At 39.7% G+C, this 16,210-nt stretch overlaps 1 protein-coding gene across 1 annotated transcript in view; it reads left to right on the forward strand.

Moving 5' to 3' along the window:
- The window catches only part of LOC138583762 (F-actin-uncapping protein LRRC16A-like), a 76,053-nt gene that overhangs the window by 31,640 nt on the left and 28,203 nt on the right, over positions 1-16,210 (forward strand). The window contains exons 4-12 of the mRNA XM_069655737.1: positions 5,414-5,473; positions 7,218-7,339; positions 7,896-7,993; positions 8,102-8,172; positions 8,508-8,581; positions 8,794-8,869; positions 13,291-13,379; positions 13,976-14,070; positions 14,890-14,976. Of these exons, the coding sequence (XP_069511838.1) occupies positions 5,414-5,473; positions 7,218-7,339; positions 7,896-7,993; positions 8,102-8,172; positions 8,508-8,581; positions 8,794-8,869; positions 13,291-13,379; positions 13,976-14,070; positions 14,890-14,976 (772 nt within the window). The remainder of the gene's footprint in view (positions 1-5,413; positions 5,474-7,217; positions 7,340-7,895; positions 7,994-8,101; positions 8,173-8,507; positions 8,582-8,793; positions 8,870-13,290; positions 13,380-13,975; positions 14,071-14,889; positions 14,977-16,210) is intronic.

Below are 16,210 nucleotides of genomic sequence, written 5' to 3' on the forward strand. Positions count from 1 at the left end.
CTTTAAGTAAAGTTATTTTAAACTGAACTGCCTGTGACGATATAAACAGACTACAAAGCCGTGTTTTACCTCCATTATCTGCACTGATGATCCTCCTGGCTGCAAAGAGTATCACTCCACAGTATCCCCCCCAGTCACCAGATAACATAACATCATATATTGCACAGGGTCCAGGAAACACTTCACCGTTGCCCTTCAAATGGCTGCATTCCTCCCAGTCAATAAGAAGCCTCGAGGGACAGTTTAGCCGATTGATTGTTGGCTTGAAAACTGATTTATCGGTTTACTGGGGGTAGAAGCTGACCCTGTTTCACATGACGTCATACAGTTTGTTTCCAGTGTTCAGGATCTGTTTGTTTGGCTGGCTCTGGTCTGTTTTTATGCAGAAATAACCCCCCTCAACAACCTTCCTTTAATCATATGTCCCTTTCTTAGACTCCTTTTCTTTACCTCTTTACACCGAGCCCAATCTCTGCCTTGTTTTTCCTCACCAGTAGTGGGATCCCTCATCAGTTGGCTTTCTACCCACTTCTCCTCCGGCTCAGCTAAGCCTGTTAACAGCCAGAGATCACCTCAGGTCTCCTCTCCTTCTTTCCTTTAAGCCACTTGTTCAGCTTTTTCACCCTCATCCTCCCCTTCGTTTTTAAGAATCCGGATTACGTCCTTCTCTCTTTATCCCTGCCTCCTGTCCTTTTTCTCTCTGCTTTTCCTCCCTCACTCACTGTGCTAAAGGCCAACAGCGATACCTAAAACGTCCTGAATCCAGTTTTATCTAATGCATAATTAATTAAAAGAATTGATGTTTGGTTTTCTTTAACACTTAAACATAACATTTTGGAAAACAGAAAATTTCCCAGTCAAAAAATGATGATTTGAATTGATTTTATGCATCTTAAAGGCCCAAAACTAAAAATTCTAAACTTACAATTATGGAAAAAATACAAAAAGACTTTAAATCCTCACATATGAGAAGCTTAATTCAGTTAAGGCATAATTTCTTGCTTTGAAATGATTAATGATGAATAGGGCTGGGAATCGCAGCGTAACTCACGATACAATACGATACGATACGATACGATACGATACGCTACGATACGCAATACGTGGCCCACGATAAGGGTATTATCACAATACAGCGATTCTGTGACAATTGATATATTGCAAGACAATCATATATGATACATCACGATATCTGATTATACAAAAGAATACAAAAGGCCCCTAAAAAGGTGAGATGCAGGATTAATGCATTTATTCTCTGCAATTTGGTGTCAGATTCACAGAATTTAACACAAACTGAGACGAAACAATGGACATGTTTTCAGTCTGTAAATTACATTTACAGAACTACAGAACAACTGTAAAAACAAATGAGGACTTTGGATTTGAAAGTGGCTGTACATCTCTTAATATCTTTTCACCACTGTCCAACATTATCCCGCTCTCTTCTTCTTTTTCTTCTTTTATCCTGCTGTCAACTATTTCTGCGCCCAACTAATTTCCATTCATGTAAACCTCATTCATGTGGCAAGTGCCAACTTGAGGAGTCACAAAGTAGTGACACGAGTCAAAATTGCAGGGAAATCTGTTTAGAGCGCCGTATATTTGTAAATGAAAGTATTGATATTTGGCGCCAGCCTATTGATAATTGTATTGTACGAGTCAGGGTGATGGTATATTGCCAAATTGATATTTTGTCCCACCCCAAATGATTTTTTGGCAATTTTTGTAGAGTAATTCTCTTTTTATGGAATAATCATATGATTTATTCATCATCTTGGGAGGATATCTAACAATATTTTAAGTAAAAGCCCAAAAGTTCAGATCAATTTACACCAAATTAAATATATTGAATCCAATATTTAGAAAAAATGCTAAATTATATGCAAACTTTAACCTTTAAACTCTATAAGGATCTTAAGGATTTTCACAATGCCACTACCTCTCTTGCAAGTGCTGGTTGTTGTGGTTGCAAACTATTCCTGTTCCAGGATGAAGCAAACACACATAAAAACAGCTGACGGTTACAGTATTTTTCCTTGCATTGATTTGTCTGATGTGAAATCCATAAAACAGCGAGATGACTCAACTGCAAATGAAGATTAGCCTCTGCTCACTCTTGCAACACATGAGCTATCGACTTTACACATCCTCTGTAGCTCAATTCTCCACTTGCCTGAGATATGTTGTGGTTGAATCAAAGCTGAGATGGTGTTGAGTTATGCTTCTGGCAATCTGAATAAATTGTTGGCGCTGTGTTTGATCCATCGTATGTTTCATGCATCTCTGTCTGGAATCACAGAGATGCATCTAAAAAACACAAGACAACAATCAGTAGGTGGGAGTTTCATCAGTAATGCTGTTCTTAGGGGCACCCAAGGCCTTCATATTGAAGTAACTTTATTGCAGTAGCGGGAAAACCCTCGGTTAAACACTTTACTGTGTGTTTTTCTTCTCTCAGTTGTAGTTGAAATCCCCCTCTAGCTCCCCAATATACTCTCTCAGTGGGATTTCTTGTGTGTGTCTCTCAGATTGATGGTTTGGCTCCTCCCGAGAACCTGCAGGGCCCTACAGTCTGTCAGTGTCTGCTCTCACACATGCTCTCTCACACACACAGACACACTTTCATTGATAGCTCAGTATTTCCTTTTCACCTCCTTCACCTTTTTTGAAGCCTCTTTTTTTCTGTATGTTTCACATACCGCTACACTCTTTTTAATCTCCATTTGTTTTCTGTCTTATGTCAGAAGTATGGGAGATAAAGAGACGAAAGATCACACTCAGCATACCTTTCATAACTTAGATACCCAGACAGAACGTAATGCTAAGCATCTAATCTAATGCAAACTAAGTCACAGAAACTGGAAGTAAAGCTGTGTAAAGGTGTAGCTGTCTAACACTCTGAACCCTCTCACTAACAAACTAATGTGTTAAATCTCAATTAAAATAAGCCTAGATGAAAAGAGAAGCCGAATGGTTAAAGTGACAGACGGACAGTGAACGGTGCAATTATTCAACCATTTGGTTCCTCCCTGCACTTCCCAGCATGACGCCTTGCCATTGGCTAGAGCTCATATTCATCTGCGCGCTCACTTTTCATTGGCTGGCACTCAATTCAGTTTGCTATCCTACCCTGTTCTAGTAAGGTTAGACTATGTGTACGACACACCGAGAATAGTTTAGAATACACAAATAAACACAATATGTTCTGTATGTAAGCTCTTGTATGGCTTTTACTATATTTGTACAAGTAGTGTACCTGCATGTATGCCAGATATAGATGCTCATTAAATAGACAAGTGAACTCTCAGATGTACGTCGCTTTGGACAAAAGCGTTTGCTAAATGAAATTGTAACATCGATATGTCAATTCTCTCAAAAAATTGTTCAGTAACAACGTTTTTTTAATTCGACAATAACGATACGATAAACTTTATTGTCCTTATATGTATTGTGCATACATTTAGCTGCCTCGGCAGCAGTACTAATAAATATAAAAAACAAACAACAATCAATAGTTAATAGCTCAAATAAATACTCCTGTGGTGACTTGGATATTAAAAATTTTACATTTAAAGTGTAACTGACTCTAACATATTACAATAGCAAGGTATTGTATTGTATTGTACTTTGATGCTAATTTCTTTGTTACTTTGTCTTTAAGATGATGTTAGTTTTTACATTTCTAGGCACTGAAGTAAAAGTTTTGTTGGTCATAAATAACTTGTGTAGACTAACATGTTCTGAACAGAAGCCACTGTAGCAAAATATGAGATAATGGTGAATTGTAGAAACAGAGTAGCATCAATCTAAAGTTTGCTAATGTTAGCTAAGGTTAGCCAACAAAAGCTTAGTCATAACGGATAAAGCAGGCTAAGGCTGTAACAGCTTACGCCCCTGATGGTGCGGAAAAAAAGAACAGGCCTGTTTTATTGTTTTTAATTCTTCTAAGAGGAATATTCTGTCAATTTTAACAGTTACAAAAAATATCAGCAATATAAAATCCTAACTACGTGTCCTTGCTAATTGCTAATAAAGTTAGGCTGTTTCTGTTTTTATCTAGAATATTTAATTTAATAAGCTTTGATTTCTTCTTCAACATGTTATTGTCTTCATCATTATCATTTCCTTCTTTCTCCTGTGTTTGTGTGTGTGTTTAGACAGTACCAAAAATACATTTATTGTGGTATTATTTCTAGCTCCTCGAGTGAATATGTGTGAGTAACCACAGGCAGAGGTAGCCAGACAGCAGACAGACTGTTTATCCTCTTCCTCCTCTCATCTCCGAGCCAAGCCTCAGGAACACAGTGCCCACCTGGAATAGTCTGGCCTCGCTCCCTGGCCTACCCCGAGGCGCTGTAGTGCATGTCTGTGTTTGTGTGAGAGAGAGAAGAAGAAAGAGGGATGGAGGGGGTGTGTGGGGAAACTGTTTGCACCGTATACTGGAGAACACATTTATATTCACATGCTCCCCCTCTTATACCTTATTTCTGTCCATTTGAAAGCTGCTTTTTTGTCCTCAAATGCCCCCCCCGAATCATAGAAAAATCGGAATCATAAACTGTTGTTCTTGTTTGAAAAAATGAGGCTTAGACCTTTAAAAATTGAGATTAAACTGTTTCCTTCTCAATTGAAACTAATCAGAAAACAAAGTATGTCTACAAGCAGATACGAACAATATGCTTTCTTGCAAATGAGAAAGAAAACAAACCGTGCCTCCTGGAGTTGAGTTTTAAATTCAGCTGGCAGAGATTAAATACTTGGCTTGGTGGGATAAAAGAGCTTATTTAGCTAAACAATTCCCAGACTTATCTAATCTACCAATTTTAGTTCTTATTTCAACCTACAAATGTGTCTAATGCAGCGATGAAAAATCGTGTCAGTGTGTGGGTGAATGAGGACGTTTCCTGCACAAGAGCTGAGAAAGAAAATAGAAATGACTTCATCCCTACCTATGAATTATGAAACAGACATATTTTTACACCACGTTCCTCAGACAGGAGGTCAGTGTGCTGGACTATTGTTATTAGGCACAGTTATTCTCATAGATACAGTGTACATACTGTGTGCTCACTCTAAAGCATGTGAAAACCACACTTGCACATTCATACAATCAAATACTTACACCCACAAGCACACTGAAATACAACTTCTTCTGATAATAAAGTTTTAATGTAAGTGTTATGCATAATTGTTTTTAATATATAATATTGTTATGTTGCTCATTTAGATCAAGAAGAGTGTGAAAGAATACTTTATGTCCTGTTATAAAAATTACTTTATATAATCCTCATTATTCACTTAAATTGTTGCTCTTTTGTCCTCTAGGATGTTACTGTTTAAGGCCATGATGAAATTATGTTTGACACAGTTTAAGTATTGTAATGGTGATTTCTGTTCTCTTTTTTTTTAGGTGGAACACTCCTTGAATTATCTGGAGATCCAGGGGATTGCTTGTAACAAGCCAACACAGGTACAGAAATTAGCACAGAGATTATCAATGACTGTAACACTCTGTCACAAAATGATTAAGGAATATTTCCACATTTCCAAAAATGCACTTTATTGTGGATAGCAAGACAGAAAAATACTACTTTTGCGTTATTGCCTTTGGTGTTTCAGCTCGAGTCAGGAGGGTGCTAGCTTGCTATGCTTGTATGGATAGCTTAGAAGGAATGGAAGAAGGGACTTTGGAGCTTTGCACCCTAGAATGTCCCTTACAACACATAAGTCAGCCTAAAACCACAAATTGATAGTGTACAGATTTGAGAAATGAGAAACAATATGTTAACAAATATATTCTAAAAATGTTGATGAACATGTTAGCTTGTTAATCAAGTTAGTCTTTATGCTTAGCTAACTGCTTGCTAACGCAAGCTCCATACGTAGCGCACAGACATGAGAGTGGTGTCGTTCTTCTCACTTAACATAAGCCAAGACAGCAGGTATATGTATTTCATTTAGCATTTTATTTTTGTTTAAAGTTTATTTACAGTGTAGAGGTAAGGTTTGCTGTTCCTTAGTATCGTTAATGAACTTATTAACACAGAACAGCCACATAAACATAAAGAAGAAGCTGACATCAGTATTGTATTGAAAAAGAAAACCAGGAGAGAAGCATAAAACCAATGCTAGAGCAGTATTACTATGACAACATAGATTACAATGTAATGTTATTTTTGAATTGATTTTCATACAGGGCAATGCCTTTCAATCTTGGTCGTCGAGAGTAACATTTGTTTATATTATTCTAACCGGCAGATACCCATCAAAGACATTAGGAGAGTGCAGTGTACTACATTCACCTATCGTCAGTATAATAGATAATAACAGATACTGTGTATGTTACATGAGGACCAAAAATATAGCAGCATGGAAGTGTAGACTTCAGTGTCTTGCTCTGACACACATAAGCAGGATGGATGTTGCTGATATGGAGACTTAAACTGTAGTGGGTAGAAGGTGGACTCAGTTGATAAGATGGCAGGAAAACATCTGAAATGCTTGTGTTATCCTTAAAAAATAATGAATTCACTGTATGAGACTCCAAAATAAAGGTCTGTCCCCATGTTTGACAGCTCTGGGGGATGTGTTTCCCATCTGGGAAGAGTTTCCTTTTGGCTTTTTGACCAGCACTGTCCAGCTGTCAGTCAGCCGGATCTACCTACAAAATATGATAATCCGTCACTAACCACACTGGCCCTGCAGCTGAACCTCTCTCCCACTCATCTGGAGGGATGTCAGCCCTCTTAATATCCTGACTGATGGTCTCCCATGTCTAATAAGCATCAGAAAGGATTATGTTAATTATGGCCTATAGAGGAGGCACGTATCGCCTTACGTCAGCATTTGCATAATTGCAGAGTGGTGAAATGGTTAGTCGATCTTGGTAAATGTCATTAAATCTTTACTTTTACTTAATGCAAAGATGTGGGATGTAAATGTGGTGGAGTGGAAAGATTCATGCCTTTCCTCCAGTCATTTAAACTATTGCTGGATGGTTGCAGACAGTGGATATGTGATTTGAAAAGGATGGGCAGAAAAGTGGACTAATTTCAGTGCAAATAAACCAGAGAGGCTTTGTGAAAGGAGTACATTAACGAAAGACAGATTTCGTGTTTTAATCTAGATAAGTATAAATGTGGTCGAAGCAGGTTTATGTGAATGCTATATTCATGCTGGTGTGGATCAGTCATTCATGATATGTGGCCTTCCAGCTGTTCCTGGAGTACGAGCGCGGCTCCTTCTCTCTGAAGCTGCTCTCCACAGAGGAGGTGAACGATGTGGTCGCTCACATAGGAAACTGTCTGCTGAGGATATGTCCCGGTCTACCACCAAAGTGAGTTCCACCTCTCCTATAACAGTCATAGTTATAATCACTCCCAGACAGTATGTGCACACATGTAATTTGCATGTTGTACTGTATGTATTTTGAATACTGAATAATTCTCTAAAGATCGATCTCTTTCTTTTCTTAAGCTGCAGTATACTGTGTTTTATATTAAAAATAACATACATCTACAGCATGCGCGTGTGAATGTCATTTAAAAATGTTGTTGAGAAGAAAGCATTTATATGAATGCAGAAATGCTGACAGATGTAAAAACCATAAACTTTTATAATTTCCTGAAGAGGACAAAGTCTTGTCAGAGAGATTTAAGTTTGTGCTTTTGAGCTGCGAACAGGGTGAACAGATCTTTACTTCAGACTTAATTGTGTGGTTTAGTTAAATTTAGTGAAGCAACTTCCTGTTCGGAAAATTAAACAAGTAAGGAAGTGAGAAGTAGCCAGCAGCTGCTCCATTCAAAATCTTCAAGGCTTTTAAATATTGCACAAGCTGCTGTGTTTGTAAGAAATCGGACTTAACTCTGTTTTTATCTGTCTTTCATTGTCAGTAAAGTGATGAAGAAGCTCTGCATGGAGCCTCCAGACAGGCTGACCTCTCTACAGACTCTGTGGGAGAACAACAAGCCGGCTGAACCTGGACCCTGCGGTATGAATCAGTGACTCAACAATAATCACTGTGCCTCCTTATCCCATTGATTACACTGACTGTCTTTGATGTATATTTTTGGTTTACATTATCTCTCTCTCTACCTAGGTGGGTTTTCTCAGATGTACAGATGTGTTTGTGACTGGTTGGGGCTGCCGTACAGAGAAGAAGTGCAGTGGGTCAGTGTTATTTACATTCTTTTATTCAGCAGTGACACATCCTGGTTCAACTGTGGTTCAGTGCTCAGTTGGCTGGATGACATAAAACTGCATAAAGCTCTTTGATAAATAGGACAGCAGTAGCCAACAGTACAAGAACATAGCTGCAATATTCTTTTATCCTTATATTTTTAAAAATGTTTTTCATGCTCTTGTCCAAATTAAGGGACTGCTTTTTATGTTTCATTTACTCTGCGCAATAGCTTGTTTCTTTATGACTCACCAAGTCCTAGCAGATGTTTTTTTTATTCAAACAGTTTGTTAACGTTTTCTTTAATTAATTGTCTCCTCTCCAGGATGTGGACACTATCTATTTGACACAAGACAGTAGGGAACTGAATCTGCAGGACTTCAGCCATCTGGAGAACAGGTGAGAAGTTGCAAACAGATCAGCTCATGAAGCGGAAAACATTTATTTGGATGAGAGAAACACAGAACTAAAAGATAAGAGAGGTTTCGTATGTGTGGCATGTGAAAAAAAAATGCTGAAATCGCTGCTAACTTCAGGTGGAGTTGATGAAGAAAAATATATAGCTGCTGCTGTGACCTTTTCTTTCCTCCCTGCCTGCTCCTCCTCCTCAGGGATCTGGTGGCTATAATAGCAGTCCTGGAGTTTAATCAGTGGTTCACCAAGCTCTCCACCAAGGACTACAAGCTGGTTAGTACTCCCTTTTCTCAACATCCTCCTCACATTTGTAACACAGTTACTGTATTAGTGATTGCTCAACATTAAGGACCATTAATTTTGTGGTCCTCAGTTATACACTAATAATATTTCAGCTTTGGAAAAGCTGGAAGGGACTCAGTGACAACCACATGCTTACAAGCATTTTGTCATGCTTCTCTTTCCATTTAAACTGCAGTAAAGAGCTATGATCAGTGGCCAGTTTCTCAGGTGCACCTCCATAAAACTAATGCAGTGTAACAACAGTCCTGCAACAAATCTTCCCTTCATAAAGCTTGTAATGTTTCATGGAGGTTATAATGGCTTCCACCTTTTGGTGGGACTGCGAGAGAGATGTTGATTCAATCAAAGTATCTTGAGGGGCTTATTTTGAGCTGTAGTTTAATTGTATTGCTTAATAAGAGAGGTGTCTCTAGTACTTTGTCCACTCCATTCACATAAAAGTAGTAGTAACGACTTTATTATATACCTATTCTAATAGTCTACATTTCTACAATATGTTATTCAAATGGGCATTATATTGTGTATAATAGTGTTAGTCTGAAAATCCAGATTTAATCCAATCTCTGAATAAATAGTGAGGAGGATCACTGCTTATGACACATGGCTAGGTGTGTCTCTTTCTGTCAGCCTTTGACTTTTGTAAAGGTCCTGCCTCTCACTTCCTTAACCGCAATACTACTTCACTGCTGTGCTGTGGTTTCTTTTTTGTCTGTTACAAAATTTGCATGCAGTTAAAAGTGGTGCAAGACTTTGAACAGGGGTGTGTCTCTCTGCCAAATAGTGTATCTCAAGTGACAGCTAGGCTAACAGACACACCAGCTGAATGAACAAAAACATACATCACTGAGGTAACAAGCCAAGAAGGTTACAGTCGTGCTAGCTTCTCTGTGAGTCTGTAAATAAACTACAGTGCTTTGAGCTTAGTGCTAAGATCAGCAAACTAACATGCTTCACAATGGTAATGATTACATGCTTGTGTTTAGCATGCACTGCATTCTTCTCAGGGCTCACAATGTTCATCAAAGTAGTCTAGCATATTAGCATGCTAACATTTACTAATTAGCACTAAAGAAAAAGTACAGCTGAGGCCAATTATGATGATGTTAGCTTTGCTGTTCTTTATTAAACCAGAGAACAGAACAAATTTAAGTTTTGGGCCTAGAATAAAGTGGTGGACTGACAACCGACCAACCAGCAAACAGGCTAACAGAGAGCCACAGTGCTAGCATGGCTACAATTTGTTATGATAGCCCTGTTTAACGACACGATAATTGCCATAGCATACTATAATACAAATTCTAAAAAAAAAGGTTTGAATGGTATTGCTCTTTAAAGAGTAAAAAAATTGAGACATGGTTAAAGGTAAATGTTAGTCTTAAAGGCCAAAGTTGTTGCAACACTTGCCAAATTTTGGTTTGATGATGTAGCTCTGTTGTTTCTCTTCCCATTTCACACCCATTATTTAAAACATACCGTATAACCCATCTCCGTATGAATTCACTACAGTAATTGGTTCTCACCCTACCTTCTTCTGACTGTATCTGCCTGTACAGAACTCCCCCCCTTTGTTTCCTTCATCTCCCCCCTCCTGTCTGTTGACGGAGGATCAGTCCAGTGTTCTCATGTGATAAGACTCTTAATCCTGATCAGACAAAGAAGCTCAATGTCTCAGGCTGTTGCCCCCCTGCAGCACTCCATCACTAACTCTCCTTCTCAAGGCTTCGCTCGGTCTCACCAATTACCACACGCAGCTTCCTCGGTCTAAACAATTATCTCACGCCTCCGTCACAGACAATTCCTTTTGTATTGAATTTTAGGATCCTGTCCGTCACCATGCCGTGTGCATATTTAGGCTGAAATACTCAAACGGGCACATGTGCACCTTGTGTGTAACGTGTGTCCTTTCCATGCCAGATTAGAGTGTATTATAATGGACCCTGAGGCTTTTGTGTTATTATGCTTTCAGTGATTTTATTCAAATGAGTGTGTTACTTTTTGTGTGTGTCATGTTAGCGATAGATACCGCTTCTTTTGCTCTGGGCAGTGGATATGTTGTGTTTATCGTGCAGCGAAGCAGAATTTAGTGTGATGATTTAGTTAGTGTTGAATGGAGCAAAAAACTCCTTTGGGTATTTTTAAGGAAACTTCTTTTTAGTTTTCCGTCAACTTATCTCTTTTTTTTCCTGCGTTCATGTTTACACAGTGATAACGGAGCATGTGCTCCGGAGCGTGATTTCTGGATTGTTTTTTGATCCTGTGCCAGTGGAAACAATAACAAGTTAGAAAGAAGAATGAGAGGGTGAAAGAGTGAAAGTGATGGCAGCAAACAGAGCAGTAAAAAGAAACATAAAGGTCAGTGGAGAGGTCAGCGCACAGAGTGAAAGGGAGGGATGCCAGATGAGTTAGGAAATGAGTGTCAGGAAATAGAGATTAGTTTTAAAGCACGAAGCCAAAGCGAGAGGAACTAGACATTTCCAGCATTCTGTTGCTGCCAAATCTATTGACATGCAAAAGTTCAACTCAAGGACAGCGCTGCCAATCAGCCTGCACTGTTGCATCTGTACAGCTGTGTACTGTTACATTACAGATGTCTGAAAGATGTGTCTGTGGATCATGAAGCAGACAGAAAAAGAGAGAGAGAACATTAAATGCTCACGCCTCAGGCTCAATCGAACAGATAAGGAATCTCACAGAGCAGTGGACTGGGTAATATAGCACACACAAACACACGCATACGCACACACATGCGGCTAACACAGCGAGGGATTAGACTGCTCGGTTCAATCGGCCGGTTTGTTTTGAGGTCTAATCAAGATGCTGAGCTGGAAATGAGGAAGGGGGAGATGAAGAGGAGAGGACAGCAGTGGTAAGAGGACTGGCCCTTTATTAAACCTCATGATCGCACAGCATGTGTGTGTGTGTGTGTGTTTTTGTGTGTGTGTGTTTGTGTGTGTGATTTCAGCAGGACGCAGGGTCAGAACAGCCCAGCGTGACAAGGCTCTTATTTAATGAGTTGTAAATGGTGCAGTGCACATGCTGACAGTGTCACTGTGCTGTCACCAACAGCTTTATTGTGACTCTGGTGGAAAATACAGCCTTCTTTGTGCGCTCACTCTCTCTTTCTGCGCCTCCTCTCTCCTCTCTCCCCTCTTCTTCTCCATTTCATCCCTCACTACCCTCATATCTCCTTTTTCTGTATTATGTGTCATCCCTCGCTGCCCTCCATCATTCTTGCTCTCCGCCTGTAATGCTCACAGTTACACAGAGTAAACATGTGAACAACAGGCCCTTTCTTCTCTCCCTCTCTCTCTGTGTCGCTCCTCTCTCTCTCTCCTTCTCTCCCCCTCACTGTAGATAACAGTGTTGGACAATGTCACCAGTGTTTTGTCCACACTGAGGCTGCTGGCTGACAGAAAAAGGAATGTCAATTACGAGGAATAACAAGAAAACAAAGGCCCAGTAAAGTTCTGTTATTACGATGGACAAATGTTTGTGTTATGGATCAGTGCAGATAATCGGTGTAGAAAATGTAGAAATACTGCAGCAAAGAGAAGCAGGACATGTTTGACACAGTGAACTGGGTCAGTGAACATCTAGGTAGGGCATTGACGTCCAACTGCTGAATCTTTAATTTCGTCTAAATATGAGTGCTTTCTCTCCCGCGACTCTGACTCATGTGGCGTTCAAGACCACAGAAGCGAGACAACTTTCTCCCTCTAAAGTCTGAAGTCTGCCGTCCCCCGCCTCTCCTTGTCACGCATAACTGCTCTTTAAGTGGAAAAGACAGAATTCACGAGTATGCTGGGTTTTTTCTTTTTTTTTTACGTCCCGCAGTGTAGCTTTAATTAGCATAAATGAACAGCTTTCCAGAGTGATCTCACCGCGCAACACTTGCGGGAATCAAGTGTCCCGAAAGTAAATTCCTGTGTTATTTCTGTGACCTTCAGTGTTTCACTTCAAGCTTTGCTGTTCCAGATAAAAGTGCATTTGATGCCTTGGAGCTTGTTCGGTTAATGAGTATATTTTTAATCTTTTGATTAAAGGATCAGTGAGCTCCTGTACTGCTGCGAGTGTGAGACCAATAATATGTAAAATTACTGCTACAGTCACATGTGGAAGTGTCCTCGGGCAAGACACTGAGCCCCAAATTGCTCCTGAAGGCAGAGCCATCAGTGTATGAATGTGCATAAATACTGATTGAAGATTGGCACTTTGGCTTTTACCAGCAGTGTGTGAATGAGTGTGTGATGGGTGAATGTGACATGTAGTGTAAAAGCGCTATGAGTGGTCGGAAGACTAGAAAAGAGCCATGTAAGCGCAGTCCATTTAGTCCATTCGCATATTTTTCTGATATCTGTGTTGTGTTCATGTGTTGCATTGTTTGTTTTCAGTCTGCAGATGTGTGCGAGCAGATCCTTCGAGTGGTGTCTCGCTCCAGTCGTCTTGAAGAGTTGGTTCTGGACAACGCAGGACTCAAAACGTGAGAATACGCAAACTGTTTAATGTAATGAGGAGCTCCTGAGCTTGTGAAAACTGTTAATAGTATTTCCTGTGGCTCAAGCGTAGCTCCTTCACGTGTGAGAAATTAGTGTTATCACTTCCACTTGAACTTAGAGACAAAGTGTATTTAAGTTTTATAGTCCTGAACATATATCAATGGAAGATAAAACTCTTTGTGTCTGGCAAACAGACAAACTATATACAGATACTTGACTCTTGTCAGAATACCAAAGTGTTAGCTTAGAAATCACTGAGGAGTTGGAAAAGTAAGAATGTAACTGAGTTGATAAACTTTCACAAAGGGGTATTGATGTTTGTCTGCTATATGCAGGAAATGATTCTTTCCCAGATGTCAGGGTTCAGTTTCGTCCATCACATCAGGGCTGACATGCTGCCAATAGAGATTACTTTACTCTTGCAGACCACACTTCCTGCCTTCATAAAATTAGGAATGAAATTCACTTGTTTAATTGCATTTCAGTAAGAAATGTTGCCTTGTCGTAGCAGGTAAAACATGTTAAGATTGCATGTGTGAATGTTGGTCATGCAATGAATACAGTCTTTTACACTCCGCAGTGATTTCGCTCAGAAGCTAGCCGCTGCCCTGGCCCACAACCCGAGCTCAGGACTCACCACCATTAATCTTGCCAACAACCCGCTGGAGGACAGAGGTAAGATACCTGTGCTAAACTGTGCTAATCTGTGCTAATCTATACAGATCACTGATCTCTCACACCTTATACTGTAGTCTCTTCTTCATCTTCAGGTGTGAAAGGTGACTCTCCTACCAACGTGAAACAATGAACACATTAAACACTCCTCAGTTTGCAGTCACATTATGCTCGCTAACTCTCAAATGTGCAACATTTTTTAATGTTCATATTTGGTTTTATGGAAAATTTAGGGTCACATGTTCGAGTACAGTGAGTGCAATAGTTTAATATTTCATCCCGTCTGTCCTCAGGCCTATCAGTCTATCCAGGACACATGAATTAAAGATGGATTCCAACAAATACTCCGGCAGTCGCGTGTAAACCTACGTTAGATTACTGGAGCTCAGCAGTCCTGACGTATCTGTTGTCATGTAAAATGTATTACAAGCTTAAACGTGTCTTATTAAAGGCCACCATATACATAACAATAAGCTTCATGTCATTTTGCCTCAACAGACGTTTCTATTCCATTTTATGCACCATTCTTGTTTCCCTTTGAGATTTGCTTGTGTTATTGTCTGTTTTAACTTCAAGCAGGGTTTGTTAATAGCTATGCAGAGTTTCAGAAGTCATAAAGGAAACTGCTTTTACAATCGACTTTAATACAGCAGAACTTTGTGGTATATTGATAACATACACTGTTAAACCGTTAAGCAAGGAAGCTACATCGTTTGATTTGGTTTATATATAAAAGTTATTGTCACAAAGCAGCCCCTTTGAAGAGAATGGAGAAGAGGAAAGTCATTGTCCATGTCTGTTTCCTCCCTCTCGCTGCAGGTGTCTCCTCGCTGGGTGCTCAGTTTGCCAAACTTCGTATCGGGCTCAAGCATTTAAACTTCTCCAAAACCTCACTATCACCCAAAGGTATGTGCTGTCTCCCCTCTTCTTTTGCACACATTTCTAAAAGAAATCCAGGTGGATTTAAATTAACGTTTTCACTTTTTGAAAGGCAAGATTGGTTTTAATTAAAGTACAAAGTAAACATCGTGTCGTGATGATCTGGCTCTCCTGCCTGTTTTTAATTTACCCGCTCCCCTGTGGTCTGATGCAATTCACATCTTCCACTTATTTGATCACAGCTACCACTGGGATGCTAATGACACTTAATTACTGCACTATTAACACTGTGAATGTGACAGGGAGAGAGAGAGAAAAAGATGTATTTGTTTATATAATTTGCATAACTTCTTAACAGATCATTTTCCCTCAGTCAGTCGAGTCTGCAGTTCTTGGCTTGACTTGCAATCCTTCCGCAGTAATGGCCTTTAATGAAATGCTCTGAAGGAGCTGATTGTGCAGAGAGTTCCTGCAGAACTCTGCAGGGGATTTCTAGTTTTTCTTGGCATAATTTCTAGATTACATGTGGTCACTGTGGCCAATCGCATGCAGGTAAAATTGCTTCTTGGTTCCCATCCATGTAAACACTAAAACACCAGGCACCATCTTTGGGGACCTGCTGTAAACATGCTCTGCTCTCAGGCAATCAATACAGAGCGATCATATTTCACCGTGTAGGGTTAGTGAGAGGGCTGCCCTGCCTAAACCGAGCCCTGCTTGTCTAGATTAGAGACATGATCCAAACCCCAAAAGCCCCAAATGCTTAGAGCAAAAGTGGAGGATTGAGTTTTTTTTCTGGTTTTGTTTCATGATACTAGTAATGCTGCAGATCTTCTGTTTTATTATTTTGTCATTGTTCCTTTTTATCTCACTCCTTTATGTATCTTCTCCTCTGTCAGCTCAGTCACTTGACAGTCAGGTCTTGACTTTCTGCCAGACAGAGTCAGGACTTTAGAAAAGTGCTAGTTCAGTGTGTCAGCAGTGTGATTGATGTGACAGGGGTCAGTGGTCGTACGCACAGTATGTCAATATGATGCACACGCTGCAACACAAATCCATGTGTGCAAAGACATGCGTACACACACTTCTTTCGCTGCTATACTTCCAAATCATTTGAACAATTGCAGCTCTTACTGAGGTTGTTTAGAGCTTGTTGTAAGATATTTATTAATAACAGCTAATTGTTGTTGTTTTTTTGACATATTTTATAATGACTTGTATAAAAAGGACAATACCTCATCCTGAACGTAGCACGACACTG

This window comes from Semicossyphus pulcher, unplaced genomic scaffold, assembly GCF_022749685.1.
Source record: "Semicossyphus pulcher isolate SPU_LCO1_2020_fin unplaced genomic scaffold, fSemPul1.0.p SCAF_9, whole genome shotgun sequence".
NCBI lineage: Eukaryota > Metazoa > Chordata > Actinopteri > Labriformes > Labridae > Semicossyphus > Semicossyphus pulcher.